At 38.6% G+C, this 26,145-nt stretch overlaps 2 protein-coding genes across 7 annotated transcripts in view; both read right to left on the bottom strand.

The window, feature by feature from the left end:
• The window catches only part of LOC127624630 (delta-sarcoglycan-like), a 430,073-nt gene that overhangs the window by 156,914 nt on the left and 247,014 nt on the right, over positions 1-26,145 (bottom strand). The window lies entirely within an intron of this gene.
• Positions 14,525-15,844, bottom strand: LOC127624635 (uncharacterized). The gene is made up of 3 exons (XM_052099444.1): positions 15,651-15,844; positions 15,183-15,390; positions 14,525-15,100 (listed from the first exon to the last, which is right to left on the bottom strand). The coding sequence occupies exons 1-3, from the start codon at positions 15,665-15,667 to the stop codon at positions 14,648-14,650; spliced, it is 678 nt and encodes a 225-aa protein (XP_051955404.1). The 5' UTR covers positions 15,668-15,844; the 3' UTR covers positions 14,525-14,647.

Raw genomic sequence — 26,145 nt, 5'->3', positions numbered from 1 at the left:
GTATATATATATATATATATATATATATATATATATATATATATAGATATAGATATAGATATAGATATATATATCTTTTATATCATGCTGTGACATTGAGGAGAGGGACAATTTAGAAGTGCTTTTTAAAATCTACAAAGAAGAGAGAGATTTTGAAAAAAAGGGCTTGCAGAATAAGCAGCAAGGAAAAATTACTTTATTTAACACTATTTCATGTGCAGACCATTGTAAATTCTGCTAACGCTTTAAGACTTTAATCAAAGCTTAGAAATGTGTTCCTTAAAGGACTAGTTCAATCAAAAAGTAGTTAGGTCCAAACACATATGCTGTTATGTTTTCAGTTGAACACAAACTGAGAAATTTTAAAGAACAATTGAAAGAATGAAGACCACAAATGGGAGTACATAACCAGAACACCTTGTCAAGTGCTGTACAAAAGCATGCAATTCTATCCCAGAAAAGGCAACACACATTAGTTTGCATTAAAGTCATCTTCTCCCCTCTGACTCTGCACTTAGTTGATGCACATGTGTTGATGCCACTGACCTCTCTTCAGAACATGATGTCCTAAAAGGACTCGCCACTGTGAGATTCAAACAGGTTTTTGTTGTGAAATTGCCATGATTCACAAAAGCCAGAGCGAAAGAGTGACCAATTAAATCGAGGCATCAATGGTTTGCATTACCTCTTTACCTAAGAGAACAGATGACATGAGATGAAGTCTACGTAACAATTCAATGAAAAATGAGGGGGTGTAATTGCTCACCCAGTGACGTCACTCGGAACCCATAGGTAGTGGGAATTTTTCACGGACTAAATAAGAAAAGCACATTGATTGCAAAATCAATAAGGATGATTCAGTGTAGTTGGATTTATGTGCAAATGACATAAGCCAGCAATTAAAAATTCTGTTTTCAAAACACACAACCTCTGGTCAGAGCAAAACAAATAAAGTATGCACTTTAAGGGGCCATTCATAACCAACTCTGTGCTGTTTTTTCTGTTGTTTTCCTATGTAAACATGAGCTGGATGAATGTCTATGAACATTGTGGCATGTCTTGCTATTTTTTCAGAATCTAGTGCAGGAGCGACACATTTTTTAGACTACATGTCCAGTTAAAAAATAACTTCAACTGTTAAAAGCGTGTCTCGAGACACCTGCGTTCTGATCCACTTGTGATGCTGTTGAGCTTTTTTTAGTGCAAGGACAGGTTCCGTGTAAACGGCCCCTATTGTTTGTGCTTTTTTTTCACTTGGCCTATTACCGGTACACATGAGCTAATTTGTCTTGTCTAAAACAACAAGGGAGTAAATAATACTTTCCTATGAAAGTAGATAACTGGCTAACCTTGTATTTGCTGATAGAAAATTACACTGTAGCGGACAACAATCACCTAGTATAAATGCACACATTTACCAATTTGGATAAACATAATGTGCTATGATATATGACAAATGATATATGCTGTCAATCATAAAATATACAGTATATCTAAGCTAAGAAATAGCTAAGCTGACATAACAGATACATGGCAAGGTGTCAGTGTTTCCCTGGAAATACATTTGGTCTGAATCCCATTTCGATTAAGAAGCATTTAAATATGCTGAAGGATTACAACATTTAATTCCTTGCCAATCCACCCTCAGTTTAATCTATTGGATAATAGCTTGAATAGTTCATAAATAATGCATAGTCACAGGTTAGTATCATCCTGCCATTTTATGCATGTAGAAGTAGTCTTGTTTACCAGTAAAAATATCAACACTTTTAAAACAAGACTTTTTAAAATACTAAAATCATTATCAAAAAAATTATGCTTATGCTGAAAGCAAATAATAATAATAATAATAATAATAAACAAGTAAAAACAAATGTTAAAAAAATGTCAATTGGGTTAGAAAATAAATGCTTGTTATCCCTTTAAATTAAATTTATTTATATATTTTTTGTAACCCCATTGGTATATACATTTAATTTTTAATTTTTTTTACAGTTTTGTATTGAGGGTAGACAGGTAAATTGCTTGTCGCTAGAAACTTGTCAACTCAACAAGAACTAAAAACAAATGTCAGCAGTTTGGAGATAATTTCTTTAAGAGCAAGTGCTTCAATTTTGTAGACTGCTTCTTTGGGTCTTGCTCTCTGTTAATGTGTTTTCTCAAAGACAAGATAAGATGTTGCACCCTCTTGGACTCAACGTAAAAAAACAGGAAGCCCATTTCGCCCATTCGTGATACCACTGCAGTAGCCCGTTTGTACCCTCAGATGACTATCATGGAATAGCCTCTCAGCTTCCTGGAGGCTCCATCTCGAGATCTGATCAAGTTCTTCAAAGATCTGTCTCTAGATCATCCATCATTGGAACATGCCATTTCTTAAGAGTGCTGGGAGAAATTGATGAAGAGAGATGTGTGGAGCAGAGGGAAGTACTGCTGACAGAGATGTACATTGTGTTTAATTAGCAGGTGTATAAGCATTCTGTATCCAGTTTATCTGAGCTGACCCTCATACAGTAGATGAGTAAAGCTTCATTATTTTTTCCCTAGTGTACCATAACCACCCATCACTGTCAGCTCTCATGGATTTCCTACTGAGTTCATAACAATTTGGAAAGTGCCAATCTGTCTCAGGCTACCTATAGATTTATATGAACAATGAGCAAGTGCACCACAATACGCTGATAACTCCCAAAATTAGCTTATTAAAAAATCAGTGACTGCAGACGACATGAGAAAAATTTACATTTCAATACACTTAAAAATAATTCAGTACCAAAAATCATTACCAAAAAAAGAAAAAAAGGACTATTTTCCCAATATTTGTGGTAGCTATTTTTATTATTTTAATTTTTTTGCTTAATGGAATATTCCAGGTTCAATACAAGTTAAGCTCAATCAACAGCATTTGTGATTTATATTTAAAAAATGCAAAGAATATTGCATGGTATGGGTAATTCTCTGTAACTGCAATACTTGTATATCAAAATTGAGCCAAAATGTCGAAGTTGAAGTGCATCTTTTTAATGATGTATAGGTTATCATGGTTAAATAAGAACTGAATGGCAATAACATGCATTAAATGAAAACAATACCGATTGCGAGGCCACCGGCAATCTTTGCGTGATCCGCCCCACCCCCAACCCCAAACAAGGAATGTTTAACTTCACCAGCCCCCTTGAATTATTTATATTTATTTATTTCAAACTGACCACTGCTGATGGGGAATGCCGTTTGTCATTTTTTTTGGCAGAATGGGGTCAATTTCAGAGTACATAAACATTCGAAAGAAACAAGTCTTCATTATATCAACCAAGAATCAAGCAACTTGGTTTCCTGGCAGAGTGATAAAAAGGTGTGTAAAACAAACAGAACAAACACAACACAAGGTTTATCCATACCCTGGTAAAAATTACCTCTGGCTGAGGTGTTTGATCATGGAAGATGTGTACGGTAAGGTCCTTCCCCTCTTCGATCTAGAATGGGCGATCAGGATTCTATAAAATTCCATGGCTGCCAAATTTACGACTATCTCACCACCCCACAGACCGCTTTATTTATTTATATCAGGACCAAGGGAGATTGAATAGCCTTATTTTCAAGGAACAGCATCAGAGAGGAGTGTCCACTTCAAGGTCTTAATTAATTCTTCCAAACACTATAGGGAGTTTAACTCTTAAGGGGACATCACCTACTATAAATACTTTGATCTTTCTCTTTCTGCTCTGCTACAGCATCCGTACATTTAGTATGGTGAGAATTTTTCTTTTGGAGTCAAGTCAGGGCCCTGCACAGGTTCAGTGTCTATACACACATACAAAAGATGTACGTGTAAATGTTATGTACAACTATCTAATACTGATGAAATACCCTAATATGACCAGTGTTTTGTAAGTTGCCCAAAAAGTAATCCATTACAAATACGAATTACATATTTATAATTGTAATTAGATTACTGTTTACTTCTTAGAAAAAGTAATTGTTGCACATCAGTTGTAACAGAAACACAGATTTTTGAAAATATGAACATAAAATTAATGTTTTAAATGTATTATAAATATATATATATATAATACATTATGGTTTCTTTCTAAATTCCTCCTTAATTTCTTGTAGCTGTAAGATGTTTCGTGCATACACACACACACACACACACACACACACACACACACACACACACACACACACACACACACACACACACATATATGTATTTACAAAGCTAGACAAAACTTTTCCATCTATTTTTGTATTCTACCTTTTTACAGCTTGCTTCCTCACATCTCAGCAATTCACACAATGAAACAAAGAGACACAAACACACACCTCCCCCAAAGGTCAGCAGTGAAACCAAGACACAAACACAACTTATATTCTTATATTCAATGCATAGGCGGAAATAGCGCGGGTGGTCGGGGGGGTCGACAACCCCCCCCATCTGAGGGTTGTCCCTCCCTAAAATATCATTAAAATATGTGTATTGTAAATAATATAACGATATATTCTTAAAATAATTGTTTAAGAAATAAAATAATACAAATGCAAACGGGGCAACAACAAAAAACCCCTTGGTGTCCCCTTCAAAAATTGCTCTTGAGAATTGTTATGTTTATTGTCCCCCCCCAACATTTTGATGACATTTTCGCCCCTGATTCAATGTGTATATATCGTTTTTTCTTTTCGAGTACGTGAATATGTATACTTAGGCAAAATAGAGTTAGATCTGAAAGAAACAACGAACTAAAACCTCACATATGCACAAACAAATATAAACAACTCCCGCAAACAGTTCAAGACACTCACTGGGGTAACACACGACAAAAGGTAATTACAAAATGTGTATTCATTATTCAAACTAAAGCTTATTTATGCGGAATATACAGTAATATATGTTATAAAATACAAGAAAACACTTACTTGTCCAGAGTAATGTCTCCTCCATAAACATTTCCTCTGCCTCGGAATCAACATATGACAAATCATCCTGAATTCAATCTGAATGCATTCTTCTATCACATCCTGGAGCGAAAATATTGTTTTCCTGGTCCGTTTCGCCATATTTCAATCTCCAAAAGTGTAAACAGTTCCAAAATTACACTATTCAGCTTTTACGCATAGCCGCACAAATCGACTCGGGTTATGTATTGTAACCCTTGTTCCCTGAAAAAAGCGGAACGAGATGCTGCGCTGAGAAAAGCGCTTTGGGAACAATCCTACATGTTTGTGACCAGCTGAAATATGTGTGTAACACGTCAATGAACATTGACCGGAATTTATAGCCTCGGTTGGTGTAATCATTCGATGCACCTGTGACCGGGCTATAAATGGACATGCCACCAGCGTGTCGTCAGATATTTTTTCTGAAGAGCAGTCCTGGGGCATCCCAGTGCGGCAAAAAAGAGCAGCTTCCCATTCCGCCTTTTTCAGGGAACAAGGGTTACAATACGTAACCCGAGACGTTCCCTTTAGAAAAAGCTTCAATAGGATGCTGCGCTGAGAAAAGCGCTTTGGGAACGAGAATACCCACCCCGCCGCACTGAGGCTGTCCGGACCCCTACGGTTGTGAAGTGTGCTCACAAGAACGCGAGAGGTCTCAGACCAGAGCTTGAGATGGTGACTCAAGTACATAAGAGCCCGGAGTAGCATGAACATCCAAATTATAAAATCTGATGAATGTGTGCAAAGAGGACCAGCCTGCCACATCACAAACTTGCTGCAGAGGGAACCCTCTAGCCAAGGCTTTACCCTCTGGTGGAGTGAGCCCTGATACCTACTGGCGAAGCTTGACTGCGTGCCTCGTAGGCCAGGGTAACAGCATTCCTCACCCAGTGCAACATAGTCTGCTTGGTTGCGGCCAGTCCCTTGTTGCAGCCCCCATGGCAGACGAATAATTGCCCTGACTTACGCCACTGGCTAGAGCGGTGGCCGTAGGTCTGAAGGGCACGGACTGGACAAAGTCTGTGAAGTAATGTCGAAAAAGGCACCTTAGGAAGGTAGTCAGGATGAGGGTGCAAAATAGTTTTAGCCATACCTGGGGAAAATTCTAAACAGGCCAGCAAAACAGACAGAGCCTGTAGATCCCCAATCCTCTTTAGAGAGGTGATCGCCATAAGAAATACCATCTTGAAAGTCAGAAGTCTGTCAGACGCTGACTCTAGAGGTTCAAAGGAGGTCTCAACCAGACCCTCCGGGAATATTGCCAAGTCCCAAGAAGGAGTCCTGGTCCTAACAGGAGGCCTCAGTCGCATGGCTCCACAAATTAAGCGAGCGAGTAGAGGATGCCTCCCCAAAGCCAACCCGTCCATCAAGGCGTGGCAAGCCGAAATGGCGGCCACATAAACACTGAGAGTAGCGGTGCATAGGCCTGCTGACAGTTTTTCCTGCAGAACTGAAACAATCTGGCAGTTAATTGGATCTGCACCATGTGAACTACACCATCTTTCAAAGACACCCCACTTATTGGCGTAGATTCTTCTAGAGGAGGGAGCCCTAGCACTTAGAATGGTCTTGATAACCTCAGGTGAAAGCCCTGTGTCCCTCAGTTGGTAATCATCAGGGGCCAAACATGAAGTTTCCACAATTTGGGCCAGGGATGAAATATTGTCCCCTGTGCCTGAGAAAGAAGGTCCCTCCTGTTTGGAATGGCCCCAAGGTGAGCCGTCAAGGAGAGATATTAACTCTGAGAACCATACCCTGTTCGGCCAGCGCAGCGCTATCAGTAAGAGGCAAGACCCTTGCTGGTGAACTCTGAGACCTAGTATTTGTTGATACTGGTGAACAGTGCAACCTTGACCTAACCTGAGTTTGCTCAGGGTGTTCTGAATGGATGTGATACAAGCGGGAGACAACTGTGCCTGCATCATGATAGATTTACATATAACCACCAGATAGGTGATTCCCTGGGTGGGAATGCTCTTTGACGTTGAGTCTCAGACCTGGAGATACCAGATGAGCTAAGACAATATCCCTGTGCTGAACTGCCAGTTCTTGGAGCTGCACTAAGATCAGCCAGTCGTCTATGTAATTCAGAATGCGGATGCCCCGGTGTCGCGAAGGAGCCAGTGCTGCATCCATGCATTTCATGAAGGTGCGGGTTAATGGGGCTAGGCCTAATGGAAGAACCAGATACTGGAAGGCTTCGCCCCCAAAAGCGAACCTCAGGAACTTCCTGTGCTGTGGCAGAATTTCTATATGAAGATATGAATCCATGAGATCAGTCTGCTTGGTCGCACGGAGAGATAAATATGTGGCCCGACGAAGTCCGGAGAAGGCTTCTTCATCAAGCATTGCACCCGCACTCAGGTCTTTCAGTAGGTCAGCCTGGCAAGCCTGTAATACAGCCATTGTGTGCAGAGCAGCACCAGCCTGACCTGCTGCTTAATAAGCCCTCCCAACTAAAGTGGAGGTCATCCTACAAGGCTTTGTGGGGAGAGAGGGCTTTTTGAAAAGACGATGCCGAACCCGGCGAGAGATAGCCCGCAAGCGTCTCTTCGACTGGCGACATCATTGAATACCCCCGTGTCTCAGCACCCACGATAGTCGAGTATAAAGACGTCGAGGGTACGCGAACATGGGAAGTATATAGGTTCCTCCATCAGCGAGAAAGCTCGTCATGAAGGTCATCAAAGAAAAGAAGGGTTCCCTTTTTTTTGCCACCAGACAGAAGTCTTATAGTTTGGAGCATTTCGGGGGGGTCTCTTGTTCGCGTGGCCAGTCTAGCTGTAGTCTGGCCACAGCCCGAGTAACCACCTCGAGTAATTTTTCAGCCGCTTTATTATTATGCATGAAATGTACAGAGGTTCAGCGCCCCCCCTCGTGAAACAAAGAGGCGCCGAGGTGCGCTTCAGGCTTACGAGAAGGATCAGCTGGATCTGGGGAGAGAGCAAGCGATAGGGACGGACCCGTCTCTTGCTCATCAGCCAGATATATGCGAGAGCCCCACAATGAAAGAGTGGGCCCTGACTCCCGGAAGTAAGCGAGGCGAGCGCAAAGCATTTCGCCTGAAATTAGGTCACAATGCGCACACCCGCCCTGCCCCAACACGAGAGCAGCATGCTCTTCCCCCAAACAAACAAAACAAAACTGATGCGTGTCCCTGACAGTCATAGAACGTTGACAGGGAAACACGCATCGTTTGCTTTGCTTCTCCGACATTTTTCCACCTTTTTCTTTTCTTTTTTTTCCCTTCTTTTATATATATATGTGTATAGAAAGAGGGAAAGGAAAAAAGTTTCACTGCACACTGCATAACAAATTCTAAATCCTAGAACAGGAAAGAAAGTTTCTGACAGGCTTGTGATACACACAGAGAATGCTCTGAAGAAAAGGATCTGACGACACGCTGGTGGCGCGTCCATTTATAGCCCGGTCACAGGTGCATCAAATGATTACACCAACCGAGGCTATAAATTCCAGTCAATGTTCATTGACGTGTTACACACATATTTCAGCTGGTCACAGACATGTAGGATTGTTCCCAAAGCGCTTTTCTCAGCGCAGCATCCTAGTGAAGCTTTTTGTAAAGGGAATACCTTGTGCTAGCAAGTAAACATTACGCACACACTTTTTAGAAATATTCTTGAAACTTCCCACTAAAGCCGCATATCATTGTTTTCAGAATTTCATTGGCTATACAATGCGCCAGTCATCCTCACACTTGGCTGTAACTGGCTTGATCTTTACACAAAGGAATCGGGGGAGGCACTTACATTCGACACAGACTGTGGTTGGCTATTGAAGGCTATGGACAGGACGTGGAAGCTCCTATATGGTCAAATGAGGTGTCAATCGAAAGGTCAGAGTGAAGCATCCATTTTGATACCGGATATAGGAAATGTTTACATCTGAACTGAAGTTATGACACAGAATATGTGAAAGATTAGGCACAGCTGCCGGGTATTTTGAAATGATGCAACAAGGGTCCATGGGTATTTATTGATGTAATAATGTATTTGGACTAAACATTTTACTTGATTTGATCGTTTGGACATTTGACAATGTAACAACACCGTTTTTGTCGGGAAGTTATGGATCAGTGGACTCCTATGAGGCTTCATAGGTGAGTTGCCTAAATTTTGATATTGTTTGTTTATATGTCGGTGGTCTAACAAAGATATAGATTGTACCTGCTGTTGTAATTGTATCTTAAAATGGTTTATATCAATAGAAAATCAAGAAATGTAGCTTTCCAAAGATATGTGGCATGTGTACCAATGTACACACAGCAGCTGTGTATATCGCATAGATTTTGTTTTGTAACATTATAACATCCCGCGGGCGGGCCTGTAAATCCGATGTATATAAAGTAACGAATTACAAATACTCACGTTACTGTAACTATTTTCTCCTAAGAATTTGATTCTTTTACTTTTACTTGAGTACATTTTAAGTGTTTTAACTGTGATTTTTCCCACCGTCTGTGTAGGGCTGGGCAATAAAATTATCTAGATGTTTATTGGAATTAAGAGAGATGTCCTCAGTCAAACTTTTGAGTAGTTTTCTATATGTTATACATCTAGAACAGAGGTGTTCATTACATTAATCGCGATAGCAAGAGCACCACTGATTGGTTAATCTATATAAATATAAAAGATTGAATTTTTTTTCCTGACGTCTGTCGCTGCATAAAGTTTGATTGACAGGCGGCTAATGCTTGATCTAAATGATCAAATACACTTTAAAATTCCACCAATACCAACGCAGTCATTTATGTCTAAAGTGAACTTAAACGGTGGGACAAAAAGCGTATTTGCATCAAACTTCAGACTTGAAGTGCACATGTAACCAAATTGAGCACTGTCTAGTTTGCTATGTCATATAAAGGCTATTAATCAAACAACAATAATAAGTAAACAAGAAAACCTCTCACTACTTTTGGCTGAATAACTTGAGTAGAATTAAAAATATTAATGTAATAGAATAAAACAGTGATATTTTTTATAATAATATTTTTTTTTGAATAATACTGATCCCTGATGTAGAGAGTGTGTTCATTTGTTTAATAAATACCAGGAAAGTAGAAAATCTATTGTAAAATAGCTCAAGGATGGGCAAGGAGGAGGCGAGAACCGGCTTGTCAATATAAACGATAATTTAATGAAAACTTAAACCAAAACACATAAACAAACACACACGACGGACATGCCCATAATTCTCTCTCTCTCGAACCATCGTCACCGGCCGCCTTTATCCCTCGCGCGCCTCATCAGGCCGATTGGGGACCGGGCGCGCGATATTCTGATCGGCCGCACCCCCCCTCCGCTCCACACTCCTCCCGGCGTTATCTCAGGCCGGGGTGCCACCGGCATGACGTACACCCCCCATCCCTGGGGCGGGGTGTATCTTGCGTCCCGCGTGGTCATCCCCGCCTTCCTCACCCTGGGAGGAGAGGAGGGAGAAAAAAAACAAACAAACAACAAAATAGGCGAGGGAAAAGGCCAACACGGTGCGAAAGGGAGAGAGAGAGGAGAGAGAGAAAAAACTCACTCACCGGTTCTCCGATGTACCGTCGCGTGGTCCTCGAACACTCCTCAACACTCAGGCGGACGACAGCCGCTCCAACCCCGGGCAAACCGGTAACACCTTCGACCCCCAGCGGGCAGAATGCGCCTCCGCTTTTCTGGCGGCAAATGGGGACACTCCTCCGCCCCTGGCAGCGGCTCTACCGCTCCGGGCGGTCAGAGAGATTATTCCCTCCTCCCCTCGCGGACGGCGGTCTCCCTCGACCCCTCCGCGTCTCGGGGGACGGCAGGGCACTCCTCCGCCCCCGGCAGCGGCTCCCTCACTCCAGGCAGTCGGGTTATCCAGTCCACATTTGCCCCGCGGACGACGGCCGTTCCCCGCATCCGGGCGGTCGGGCTACTCCGTTACCCGGAAGATGGCAGCGGCGCTCCCCAGGGTGGACGGCAGTGTCGAGGACTCTGCGACGGGCATCCCTCCTCCTTCCCGGCTTTCGGCACCAATGTAAAATAGCTCAAGGATGGGCAAGGAGGAGGCGAGAACCGGCTTGTCAATATAAACGATAATTTAATGAAAACTTAAACCAAAACACATAAACAAACACACACGACGGACATGCCCATAATTCTCTCTCTCTCGAACCATCGTCACCGGCCGCCTTTATCCCTCGCGCGCCTCATCAGGCCGATTGGGGACCGGGCGCGCGATATTCTGACCGGCCGCGCCCCCCCCTCCGCTCCACATCTATGTACACTTTAGTTCAGCAAGATTAATAACGTACATTTTCACTAAATAACTAAATTAACGCATTGAATTGACAGCCCTAATTCTATACAAAACATTTCTTATTTTTGCCAGACTTGTGACAGCCTCAATATGCTCACAGAGAATCCTTCCTTGTGGTTCTTCTGGTTGGTCTCCGCACATGGGGGCTAAATACTTCCTCCCATGGGAGTCTCCCACTGGCTTTGATCCACATTTCAAAGGCGTTCTGACCTACCCCAGCTCCTCTATACCCACTTTCTCTTTTTTATGCGTTTAATAATGCATAATCTTTTTGGAAGTACAAGCAAAGGCTTGATCAATGGAATTGTATTCTGCAAGAGACAAAAAGGCATTGCGCTTTACTCTCTGTGCTTATGTTTGTCCACAGAGACAGAGAGGCTGGCTGCCTGCTAATGTAGGCCTGTGATATAGATCAAAAACAGTCAGTTGCATCACTCTCTTATTTTTCTCTAGATGAAGAGCGCAAGAGCATACAATTATAGTAACATCTAAGAGAAATCACCTCAGTGTATGCATGCATAAAAATAGGGTTAATGTTTTAATTAAAGCATTACATAATGGTGATGTTGGAATAAGGCAAGGTTAACGCTAATCTTAAATAATATATGTATGTGTGTCTGTGTTATAATTATGATATAACTATGTTATTTCAATGTAACAGAATTAAACAGACTGATCTTTGGTTTGTCACAATACATTTTGAAAAAATGTATATGACATGTTATGAAATATTATAAATATGATATAACAATGTTATTACAATGTAACATTAAACAGACATTAATTCATTTAATTCATTGGCACAATTAATTTGGTCCATCTATGAAAGATATGTTATAAATATGTTATAGCTATGATATAACAATGTTATAACCATGGTATTTACTAGGTTAATACAATGTAGCAGCATTACAAATATTTCTCTGTGGTTTGGTAAAAAAAATATTTGGTACAATTTAAGTGTCCGTGAGTGTATAATTTTACATAAACTTTGCTCTTTAAAGCTCAAAATCTACTGAACAAGCCACCTGCAGGCTTTTACAGTGCCCTCATTAGAATATCGGAGAAACACTTATAACCTTTCATATTCTTATGAGTTTAAATGTATTAAATCATAATTGTTAAAGGATAGAACTGAGCATAATTCTATCATGTTTTAAAATCTGATCCACTAAGTGGATTGCAAATTCTACAGCTACTTAATTTCAATCTGGCAATTGCAAATATAGTTTTTTCCACAGTGTCCGAAATCAAAAATTGCAATATTTAAACAGATGGTGTTGTGTGCTATGATCATTTCCCTAAGGATTTTTATTTGCACTACATCTGGTCTTCCTTTATGACAAACAACCTTGACACCAGCAACACACTCAATCTCGCATGGCCACCATTGTGAATCTCGGAAGGGCTAGAGTGCCCTGTTCTGCCTCCTCATTTCCATTTAGCTCCCTAACAAATAATTACATTTGTCAGGGGAGTAAAATCTGTTACATTTCCCTTTTGCACCTATACATGACCTTTCCATGCTGCTGCTAAGTGGGGGGCTTGAAAATTATTGGTGGCCACACTACAAAAAAAAACCTCTGAATGAAAAAAACATAAATCCAACAATGTGGTGCCTGAGTACTTTAGATGCAAATCGGACCAATTCAATCCGAATAAAGTCAACAGGCTGCTTGAAAGAACAATAATTTTGTATGCTTTCTCTTTCAATCTCTCTTTTACTCTTGCTGATCCAGCCAAACTGAAAATGCGAAACTGCAGAGAAACTAATCAGGCTCACTTGAATGTGCTGTGCTTTTGCCCGCTTATGGAGATAATTCGCTAAGCAATTGCTTTTCCTCTATGGGGAGCAGACAGAGTACGATTTCAACACAGAATAAATCTGACATGGCTAAGAAATTAAAAGTGAAGTGTGTAATGTCTGCACCGCTAGCAGTATCAAATACAATTGGGAAAATAATAAATGTTTTTAAACATGTTCCTTGAACACTCCCCTGTCTTCCCTTGGTCGAATGAACAGATAGTGCCACATCAGTCTCACATCATTGGTTGAGCCAATGTTGCTATGTCAGGTAGGTTGGGATGCTTAAACAAACAGAGCAATATTTTTATTGAGCCACAATGTTTGTACTTTTCTGGGAAATCTACCTACAAAAGTGTGTTCAATTTGAGTCCTCAGACTCAAAAATTATTTGTTTCTATGACAATTCTCATTGTACAACAATGGAATATATGCAGCTTTGATGTAAAATATTTAATCATTACATTAATTCATTACTTCTGCATATAGCATTTGCAGCGCTCTGCACATGTGTCAAGCATGAGGAAGTATAATTAAGCTTTTCTCATGAATGTGCTAAGGAGACTGCAGATGTCAAGATTTAAAGTAAAAAAAGAGTTACATTTTGGTATGTTTCTCACTGAGAAACTTCAGAAGACATGGATTAAACAGTCCTTTCCGCTGCTGTTATGTCCTTTTTGGAGCTTTAAAGTTTTGGTTTGCATTGACAAACACATCATATATGCTTCAAAAAGGTCTTTGTTTGTGTTCCACAAAAGAAAGAAAGTCATGCGAGTTTGAGACGGCATACAGGTGAGAGATGAGATATTTATGATTATTGGGTGAAATATTCCTTTAAGAACAAAGGATGTGCTCCAGGTAACACTGGCTATAATAAAATGATATATCAAACAGAAATATGTGTACATTTCTTTTAATATTTGAGGCCACTGCCATATTCTTTTTTGGTAACACTTTATTTTAGAGATCAGAAATTAGACACTAATTAATGACTAATAACTGCATTTGTAAGTAACTAGTTAAGTACTTGTATGCCATTATAAGCTATTTATAAGGCCTTTATTGGCTGTTGTCTTATTTTTGTCTAATAGCCCCTTTATACTTTTTTCTGTCCTAACAATGTACTAATTAGCTAAAAATAAAACAAACTAATAGCGTGTACTGTGCCAATTACACACTTTATAAGTTCCCAGTACAATGTGTGAATATGTAGCTTATAAGTATGAAATAAATATAGAATGGGCATTTCAACAGACATTTAAATTTGCAGAGAAACACTAGCAGTTGTTCTATACTAACAAATGAATTATAACTGAAATATTCCCTTTATTAATAGGTAACAAGCACATTTATCACTAATAAATACAATATTACTATTATGTTCCCTATTCTAAAGTAAACATTTGCTGTTTTCCAATAAGAAAAGAGACATGTAATATTGCAGTGAACAACTCAGTGTTTATTGTTTTTATGGTTCAAGAGAACAAACTGATGAGACACATCTTGAATAATCACAATCAATTGCCAAACAGTTTATTGACAAATTTGTTTTTAACACAAAGATGATGATGGTCACAGAATAAACTGAACATCTACATCTTTTCACACAGGATACTTCCTTCTGATGTCATGCAAAATCATTCCCAGGGGGCCATTTTTATGTACGTCACCACGCCAGTACGTCCACTCAATTACTTTTAAGTGGTCTTTGAGCCTGCTTTCTGTGCGGTTCCTCCTACATCTCCACACTGTTGCCTTGCAAACTCCCCACAATCTCTCAATGTTCTGTGTGTGAGCACCTGTCTGAGGATCAACAAAAACCTCTTTATGGTTCACAGTTAGATGGTTATATCCAGCATCTCTGAGACCGTTATAGGCTCTCCACCCATCTGACACAACAGTGCTTCCTTGTCTCACATGCTTCTGGAGAATTGGCATGAGGTGTTGAGCTGAACGCTGATTGACAACTTTCAGAATGGGTCTTCTGAACTCCTCTTTGACCCCAAGCATTCCAAACACCCATGATGCCCTGTTGCTCTGTCTTCCTCGGTTGTACTAAAAATACAGAATTTAAGAATTTATTGTATCATTCGTCTTTACTATAAAGTGTGAACACATGTAACTGAACATATATTACCTTTCTTTTGTGGCCAAATTTGCTCTCATCAATAAAAACAATTTCATGTCTTTTTCCAATTTTCAGGTCACCTCTTCTCCTCATTCTTTTAATTGCAGATTTGCAGACTCCACGCAGACGATAAGCAAGTTTAGTCAGTGTAGAAGAGCTTCCAGTGATGCCTTCCTGTAGCATGTCCACTTGCCGCAACCTGAGTCCTTGAGAAAATCTACAGTTTAAAAGCAAACACAGAAGAAGAAAAAAAAAAAACATCAGGATCATAACACATATCTTAATACTCAGTTCACTGTCATTGTTATATTATTAACATTGCTAACAAGTATAAGTTCTGATATTATCTGCTTGAATAATATACTACAAAAGATTTTCCTCCTAACACAAATAATTCTTACATAATAACAAATAGTTATTATAACTCTATTAAAACAATCCTCATTATGTAACAAACACACAATGATATATTCTTACCTGTAAATAAAATGCATCCATGTCTGGAGGCTTAGATGAGACTTGGAAAATATTGAGCCACTTCGGATGCTCTTGGTGTATGATTTACTGTGGTATTTATCCCGACACACCCTAGCAGAGGATAAAATAATTAAAATAAGTATACAAGCTTCACAACACCAAAAATATTTTAAAATGTAATACTTTCAAAGCAAATGCATAGTTTAAAGACAGATGATATTAATAAAAAACACTCATTTTTTTAAATAATAATTATTTTTATAATAAAATTCTAATATTTATTATATATGTGTTTTGTTCAGGACAAATGGAATATTTTTTTAGTTCTTTTTAACCCATTTTTACAGATTAAACTAAAATGAATAATAATAAAAAAGTTAAATACAAAGATTACAGTTATTTTATCAATACTATTGTATTACTTTTAATTTTTTTTATAAAGTATTTTAGATAAAAACATGTTTTTCACAATAGAAATGTGTGTGACTATATCCTTTTATTATTATTATTATTATTATTATTATTATTATTATTTAATTTTAATCAATTTCTATGAGACTTGGACAATATTGAGCCACTTCAAATGCTCTTGCTGTATGATATCTGAATAAACATGTTTGAATCTTTGAGTTGTAATTATTCTAACATTTGAATGACATCTAATAATGCACCAAATAGGGTTGCATTCTCAACATTAAACTGAACAAATAAAAGACTACTAAATAAAACAGACATTCCCTTTAAAAATAAATATAATAAATTACATATTATATTACATGATACATAGAATAGTATACTAAATATCATATAAGATGCCATTGCTCCAATTGGCATGACATTACAATAGATTAAAGTTACATTGTAAACAATAGGCCACGTTGACATAAATTGAGACAGAGGTGAGGCTCTTTCACTGAATTTGACGAGAAACACAGTTGAATAATAATGAGCATAGGATAATATAAAGCTTTTCTTACCATGCTGCTTCCTTTTCATTGTAGAAGACTCTGAATTTCATGATGTGGTGGCATCCCAGATAGCAAAAAATGTCCGCACGGCTTCTTTTTGCCGCCGTCCAAGCTGTCGGCTATAGGTGCTTCCCACTGGCGGGGATGAAGCGTTTGCCGCCAAATTCGTCACTCCCATTTCTTGCGAGATGCCGCCGGCGGTTAGACGGCGGGCCGCCCGCTTCATTTTCTCTGGCGGTTGCCTCGCGGCAATCGACCGCGGCCGGCCGGCGGCAAGCCGCTTTGAAATAGCCTACAAGGTCAGCTTAGACTCTCAAAATCGACCAGCCATGTTGGCTATTATTATTTTTTGCTCCAAAGCCATTAGGGTTTATAACAGATTATTGACTCTTGATTCCATGATAAGGTAAGGTTTAGGAAATGACATTTAAATTACTTTGAAACTCTGAAGCGATTATACAGTAATATATGTAAAATATATTGAATTATTTATGCACAGGTGAAAATTGTTTACATTTCTTTGATTGATGCACATTGAGACGTGCAATAAACCAAAAATAATTCCTTTTTGTAAAACTTACTTGGCAATAAATATCTTTCTGATTAGGTTTTAAAATAGATATTTAATACAGGGTATGAACAATTTAGCAGAATAAATTGATGAAGTTAGACTTTTCACCAATGCCTGTATCAGTGAACAGTGAAAGACATCTGCAACATCCCAGATAGCAATAATTCGGCGGTCCGCTGGCGGTGTGCCGGCGGCAGTAGAAGCGGCAGAATGGCAATATTGCAAACACGTTTGACGGCGGTCCGCCGGCGGCAGCCGCTTTTTAAAAGCGGCAGCCGCCTTCCTACCGCCTTCGATACGCGGACGGCCCGCTGGCCAGCCGCCACTCCGCCGCCGTTATATCGAAGGCGGACAGTCGGAGGCAAACGCTTTTTTTAAATGCTTATTGTGTGTGTGTGTGTATATATATATATATATATATATATATATATATATATATATATTTATAGCATGCAGTTTATCAAGAATAATGATTGATCAAACCAGACAAATTTCCATTTGGCGTTTTAATTCCACATTTCAAAGTACAGTAACTGTCATTGAAACAAGATGTCAGATCACTGAAATATAAATAACAGAAAAATACAAACATTATATATACACACACACACACAAAAGAACATGCAGGTTTCCAATTTCTTTTTTTTTTAAAAACACTATTGTAACACTTACAATAATTGTTAATAATATAAAGAGGTCAGCTCTGGGATGAAAAGAATTACCAGTAAACACAAGCAATGAGGATATTTGGTACCAAAGAAAGTGCAGGATACCAAATAAATTGAGGTATAACATCATATTTACAAGTCATTTCTAACAATAGGTTAAGTAGTAATAATTTAGAGTAAAGCTCTGGAGTAGAATATACCATTATAACTGCAATGCTGACTGTGGCACAAGGATTTGCAAGCTATATGTAACAATAGAATAACAGTTAAGCACTGTGATGGAATGAAAGTATAATTTTTGGTACTAGTTAATGTGCAATATCAAGTATCAGAGGTATGAAATAGGATTTACAAACTATAATAGAATTGTTAAGCACTGACGGAATGAAATAAGCCAATACTAAAGTCACGGTAAGTAGAATATTTGATACCAGATAATGTGCAAATATCAAGTATTAGATGTATAATCTAGGATTTACAAGCTATATTTAAAAATAGAATAGTTAAGCACTGTAACAATGAAATAAGCAGCAAATTGTATATGAAATAATTGAGATCTATGGTATCAAAGAATGTGCATGGATAACAGGTATAATATACATTTTGACATTCAACTTACACATGACAACAAGTGGGAATAAATATTATTAACAGCAGAAAATCTGGCTGTAGAGAACACAGCCAATCAGAATGTCTGGAGAGGTTTGGGACTGTGTGGCGTAGTGGGCTAAGAATCATCGGTTTTCCCCGACCTCCAGAATGAGGCAGTGCAAATTAGCATATCTTCAGTGATTCCTCGTGCGCCTGTATAAAAGGACAAACCATCCCATATTCATCCAAGGAGCTGCCCTCAAAGCAGGGTCACGAGAAAAAAAAAAAAAAAGAAAAAAAGAGCAATTTCCACAGTGAACAGTGTGGATTGGGTGAGTGTAGTCTGACACTTTTAGCAGGCTTTTTAGGGGTCTTGATGTTACTGACTGCAGGATAAAGAAAGGGTTCCAGTTGTCAGTGATGCTGGGGTGTCAGTAGACAGCCTAGGTTTAAGGGGTCGGCTGTGGGTCCCTCTCAGCTGTCGTGCGCCTTTTCCACCTTCATGTTCAGATGCTCCTTTCAGGTAGCGTTAACCTGGATCGCCTCATCAGTGGCATCCTGTGTTGCCGGGTTCTTCGGATGGCTCCTGTAGAAAATAAAGATCTGTCATTCCATTTGAATGGCATAAGGTCATACACATCTACTTAAATATAAAAAAATATCCAACTTACTTTGAACAATGGTCTTCAGGAACATGTCTCTAAAACATGCTTTATCCCCTACACCAGTCCAGGTTGTATTGATGGAAAGGTGATTAGAGAAGATACTCTGAAGCATTCAGCCACACGGTTGTCTTTAGGTCCCTCCCACATTTGATTGCCAAAAACCGAAGCTGAAAATACAAAAAAAAACATGTTACAAATTACATTTCTCTGAAGCTTCTCATAAATTTAAAATGTGACAGGCTGTGGATTCAGACTGTAGAATATGCAGTGTACGATCTTAATTGTACTTTTTAGATTACCCTATACCGTTATAAACGAAATCGGCACACTTACAAATCGTTGCTGGAGCTCTTTATCCTGCCTCAAACTGTTGTCAAGCAACGCCATATCTTCCTGGGTGTCTAGGGGGGAGTAACAGATCCCCTGGCAGGGATAACTCTCCAACAGACACATTGGCACTGAAACGTTGCAGCATAGCATTTTGTCGATCCATGCTACGCACAGCATCGCCAAATTCCAAGGCGTCGCAGCATTAGGGTTTGATCTGCACCTACAGGGGTTCCCAGAATAAAAGAATAAAGTAGTCAGTCCTGGTCCTTCAACTACTAAACTATGACATTTATATCTAGGTCTACTACATGTACAGGTGGCCCCAGTGGGAATTAAACCAACAACCACAGGTGTTGTTTGCAAGTTGTACCTGATTGCCCAGTCGTGAGCAAATGTCTTCAACATTGTCCCAACTTGCTTCACCTGCTCTTGAAGCGAGCAGCTGTCATCTGGGAAGTAACAATATATTGATTAGCAATACACTAAATATAATAGTAATATAATATAACCACAATTATCATACCAGTAACTTTCCCTGTAATTTCTATCCACAGTATGTTATGCATGGCATACAAGTTCATAATGAAGAACCCTTATGATAACATCAATTTCATTTTTTTCTTTGAAGCAGAATATTTGTTTGTAAAAGGGAGGAAAAGAAAATGAAATATTGGTATACAGATTTTGGTTGATATATCATACTGTACAGTGAAATGTGCTATTGTTATATCCCTACTCACCTGAAGGACGGATAGATCAGGCAAATCTCCAGTCAGGCCTTTGTAGAGTGTGTGCTCCTTTTGAATAAAACTTTCATTAGTGGGAAGTTGCATATCCACAGGTATTTTAATTCAAACATGCAACATATTGTAATAAATCTACAATATTCAGCCTTTACCTTACACCCTCAGTTGTTGCTCTACACTTTTATTATATTAAATACTTATTTATATAGCTTGCTCACTGTATAATCATGATAGCCTAATACTTATAACACAAGATTGCATCTTAAGCGAATGACTGAGTTGAAAACTTGAATAAGAACGCATTTTACACAGAGGGACCAGCTAGGGAAACTTACCTGCCTACAATAACTGTTTTCATTTGATTTGAGTTACATTAAACATGAATAACCTTAGCCGAGTCCCCAGGAACATCGGGCTATTAAAGTAACAAGCCTATAACTGCGGTCTTATTAATTCTAGCTTCACCATACACTCAAACTGTGAGGTTTATCTGCTTTTACTTACATTGCTCTGTACATAATATACTGTTTTTTGTTCTTTATATACAGATTGTATTAGATTTGCACTACGTGTGTGTATGTGGGTATGTATGAAGGTGAGTGTATGTACGTATATGTATAATTATTTATTTTGTGTTCTTTTTTGTTTTTAATTACCTATGTCTTGCTGCTGTTTTTTGGTATTGTTTGTATTGTTGTTGACTGGTAGCTCCTGTCACCTAGACAAATTCCTTGTATGTGTAAGCATACTTGGCAATAAAGCTGATTCTGATTTTCTCATGGACCTGTAACACAATGCCCTGACAGTGACTTCACCGGTGTCCTGATCTTTATTAGAAACTGAGAGGAGACCAAGTTAATATAATTGATATCACAATTATCACAAAAATTAACAAACAGTCTGCTTTAAAACTAAGAAAAAACAAGCTTCTATACTAGCGTTACATTAAAAATGAACACGTGGTGAACTAGCTTAGCCGCTATCTGCCGGCACACCACATTAGATTAAAATACTTACCCTTGTAGTTATGCAGATAACTTCGATATGTAGAGTTTAAAGCCCTTGTCCCTCTTGCTTGTCGGAGCAGGGGACCAGGCATCAACAATGCGATGAACATACGCTGACGCGTATTTTCGGAAGATTCTGGAGACATCGAGTAAAAAGACATTTTGGGCGACAGCGCAAGTAAACCGGAAACAGATATGGCGACAGCAGAACTTCACAGTTCAGTCTTTGTCATGTGGTTTAGCAATACATTTTTAACATTTATAATGCGTTTAGATTTTTTTATTGCCTTTACAGGGACTTTAACACTTTCTTAAACATTTGTACAGGTCATAATTGCAAAACCTGTAAAAGGTAAAATAACAAAAAAAATCGAGGTTGGAAAAAATGTAGACATAAACGAAATTTCTGCGTAACTGTGAAACCAGAAGATAATTTCAGCTTTTTCATTGAGTTTATCCTTCACGTCAAAACAGGGATTTTCATGTTTATGATAGATATCACCATGGTTGCAAATTAATAAAAAATAATTAAAGTATACCCGATATTTTGGCCATGTTGCAGATGTCTTTCACTGTTCACTGATACAGGCATTGGTGAAAAGTCTAACTTCATCAATTTATTCTGCTAAATTGTTCATACCCTGTATTAAATATCTATTTTAAAACCTAATCAGAATCAGAAAGATATTTATTGCCAAGTAAGTTTTACAAAAAGGAATTATTTTTGGTTTATTGCATGTCTCAATGTGCATCAATCAAAGAAATGTAAACAATTTTCACCTGTGCATAAATAATTCAATATATTTTACATATATTACTGTATAATCGCTTCAGAGTTTCAAAGTAATTTAAATGTCATTTCCTAAACCTTACCTTATCATGGAATCAAGAGTCAAGAATCTGTTATAAACCCTAATGGCTTTGGAGCAAAAAATAATAATAGCCAACATGGCTGGTCGATTTTGAGAGTCTAAGCTGTCCTTGTAGGCTATTTCAAAGCGGCTTGCCGCCGGCCGGCCGCGGTCGATTGCCGCGAGGCAACCGCCAGAGAAAATGAAGCGGGCGGCATCTCCCAAGAAATGGGAGTGACGAATTCAGCGGCAAACGCTTCATCCCCGCCAGTGGGACGCACCTATAGCCGACAGCTTGGGGACGGCGGCAAAAAGAAACCGTGCGGACATTTTTTGCTATCTGGGATGGCCAAAATATCGGGTATACTTTAATTATTTTTTATTAATTTGCAACCATGGTGATATCTATCATAAACATGAAAATCCCTGTTTTGACGTGAAGGATAAACTCAATGAAAAAGCGAAATTATCCTCTGGTTTCACAGTTGCGCAGAAATTTCGTTTATGTCTAACTTTTTTCCAACCTCGATTTTTTTTTGTTATTTTACCTTTTACAGGTTTTGCAATTATGACCTGTACAAATGTTTAAGAAAGTGTTAAAGTCCCTGTAAAGGCAATAAAAAATCTAAACGCATTATAAATGTTAAAAATGTATTGCTAAAACACATGACAAAGACTGAACAGTGAAGTTCCGCTGTCGCCAAATCTGTTTCCGGTTTACTTGCGCGTCGCCCAAAATGTCTTTTTACTCGATGTCTCCAGAATCTTCTGAAAATACGCGTCAGCGATGTTCATCGCATTGTTGATGCCTGGTCCCCTGCTCCGACAAGCAAGAGGGACAAGGGCTTTAAACTCTACATATCGAGTTATCTGCACAACTACAAGGGTAAGTATTTTAATCTAATGTGGTGTGCCGGCAGACAGCGGCTAAGCTAGTTCGCCACGTGTTCATTTTTAATGTAACGTTAGTATAGAAGCTTGTTTCTTCTTAGTTTTAAAGCAGACTGTTTGTTAATTTTTGTGATAATTGTGATATCAATTATATTAACTTGGTCTCCTCTCAGTTTCTAATAAAGATCAGGACACCGGTGAAGTCACTGTCAGGGCATTGTGTTACAGGTCCATGAGAAAATCAGAATCAGCTTTATTGCCAAGTATGCTTACACATACAAGGAATTTGTCTAGGTGACAGGAGCTACCAGTCAACAACAATACAAACAATACCAAAAAACAGCAGTAAGACATAGGTAATTAAAAACAAAAAGAACACAAAATAAATAATTATACATATACGTAGATACACTCACCTTCATACATACCCACATACACACACGTAGTGCAAATCTAATACAATCTGTATATAAAGAACAAAAAACAGTATATTATGTACAGAGCAATGTAAGTAAAAGCAGATAAACCTCACAGTTTGAGTGTATGGTGAAGCTAGAATTAATAAGACCGCAGTTATAGGCTTGTTACTTTAATAGCCCGATGTTCCTGGGGATTCGGCTAAGGTTATTCATGTTTAATGTAACTCAAATCAAATGAAAACAGTTATTGTAGGCAGGTAAGTTTCCTAGCTGGTCCCTCTGTGTAAAATGCGTTCTTATTCAAGTTTTCAACTCAGTCATTCGTTTAAGATGCAATCTTGTGTTATAAGTATTAGGCTATCATGATTATACAGTGAGCAAGCTATATAAATAAGTATTTAATATAATAAAAGTGTAGAGCAACAACCGAGGGTGTAAGGTAAAGGCTGAATATTGTAGATTTATTACAATATGTTGCATGTTTGAATTAAAATACCTGTGGATATGCAGGAGCACACACTCTACAAAGGCCTGACTGGAGATTTGCCTGATCTATCCGTCCTTCAGGTGAGTAGGGATATAACAATAGCACATTTCACTGTACAGTATGATATATCAACCAAAATCTGTATACCAATATTTCATTTTCTTTTTCCTCCCTTTTACAAACAAATATTCTGCTTCAAAGAAAAAAAATGAAATTGATGTTATCATAAGGGTTCTTCATTATGAACTTGTATGCCATGCATAACATACTGTGGATAGAAATTACAGGGAAAGTTACTGGTATGATAATTGTGGTTATATTATATTACTATTATATTTAGTGTATTGCTAATCAATATATTGTTACTTCCCAGATGACAGCGGCTCGCTTCAAGAGCAGGTGAAGCAAGTTGGGACAATGTTGAAGACATTTGCTCGCGACTGGGCAATCAGGTACAACTTGCAAACAACACCTGTGGTTGTTGGTTTAATTCCCACTGGGGCCACCTGTACATGTAGTAGACCTAGATATAAATGTCATAGTTTAGTAGTTGAAGGACCAGGACTGACTACTTTATTCTTTTATTCTGGGAACCCCTGTAGGTGCAGATCAAACCCTAATGCTGCGACGTCTTGGAATTTGGCGATGTTGTGCGTAGCATGGACGACAAAATGCTATGCTGCAACGTTTCAGTGCCAATGTGTCTGTTGGAGAGTTATCCCTCCCAGGGATCTGTTACTCCCCTAGACACCCAGGAAGATTTGGCGTTGCTTGACAACAGTTTGAGGCAGGATAAAGAGCTCCAGCAACGATTTGTAAGTGTGCCGATTTCGTTTATAACGGTATAGGGTAATCTAAAAAGTACAATTAAGATCGTACACTGCATATTCTACAGTCTGAATCCACAGCCTGTCACATTTTAAATTTATGAGAAGCTTCAGAGAAATGTAATTTGTAACATGTTTTTTTTGTATTTTCAGCTTCGGTTTTTGGCAATCAAATGTGGGAGGGACCTAAAGACAACCGTGTGGCTGAATGCTTCAGAGTATCTTCTCTAATCACCTTTCCATCAATACAACCTGGACTGGTGTAGGGGATAAAGCATGTTTTAGAGACATGTTCCTGAAGACCATTGTTCAAAGTAAGTTGGATATTTTTTTTATATTTAAGTAGATGTGTATGACCTTATGCCATTCAAATGGAATGACAGATCTTTATTTTCTACAGGAGCCATCCGGAAGAACCCGGCAACACAGGATGCCACTGATGAGGCGATCCAGGTTAACGTTACCTGAAAGGAGCATCTGAACATGAAGGTGGAAAAAGGCGCCGCACAGCTGAGAGGGACCCACAGCCGACCCCTTAAACCTAGGCTGACTACTGACACCCCAGCAATGCATGTATGGGCAATGCATGTATTTCCGCAGTAATCCTTTTTGCATCAACCAATGAACAAATTTTTTGTTCATATTCGCTGATGGTCTGAAAAATATTCTCCGCAGAAAATCATAATTTGAAGCCATGACGCTTCAAGGCGGAACTATTTCAGACTTTGACACAATATGTAGCGCGTATAGGTAGTGTATTTGAATTTCGTGGGTGGTCTAGACCCGCGCAGTGCACTCACTTCCTGTCCAATCAGACGCAGCAATCAATCAGTCGAGCAGGATTTCATCAACAGCTGAAAGAGCATCAAGATCTTGAAAAATAAACTCTCCGCATAGCCATCGATCGAAATGGTATGTCCTTCATGATAAACTTTGGTGTTGTTTGTTTTTAAGTTATTTTACATCCATGTTAGTGTTTCAGTTATATTAGTCTACATATCCCTAACTAATAGCTTGCTAGCATTTAGGCTAATCTTTGCGTATTTTATTTAACATCTAATCTAATTTATTTATTTATTTAGGTATAAAACATTTAATGGTCCTGGCGTTTTAATAACCAAGTTGTTGTGTATTTGACAACAATACGTAAGCAGGGTGATTAGTACTGTGTAAAAGTTTTATACGTGTTACTTTAACTCGCCAACCCACTTGCTTAAAATGAGATGAGACAAAATGTATGGTAATATATATTTGATGGACAGTAAAAGAAAAAAAAAACAATTTTTTTGTACTTTTGTCATCTAATAGAATAAACAAATCACATATTTTAGTTTTTATTGCATTTTACAAAATATTACAACTTTTCTGGGGTTATGAGGTAATAGGGTTAATAAAAATACATTCCTGTGATCCTTTTATACAGCCAAAGCGCAAGTTGAAGGTACAACGCAAGCAGCAGGAGTCCATTCAGGAG

This window comes from Xyrauchen texanus, chromosome 31 (assembly GCF_025860055.1).
Source record: "Xyrauchen texanus isolate HMW12.3.18 chromosome 31, RBS_HiC_50CHRs, whole genome shotgun sequence".
Classification (NCBI taxonomy): Eukaryota; Metazoa; Chordata; class Actinopteri; order Cypriniformes; family Catostomidae; genus Xyrauchen; species Xyrauchen texanus.
Note: the sequence above shows the minus strand (reverse complement) of the source record. Positions and strands in the feature narration are given on the sequence as shown.

Excerpts from the sequence above, each read along its gene's own strand:
- LOC127624635 (XM_052099444.1), bottom strand. Across the intron at positions 15,101-15,182 it reads AATTTGGCCACAAAAGAAAG|TACAACCGAGGAAGACAGAG; the intron begins GTAATATATGTT and ends CTGTATTTTTAG.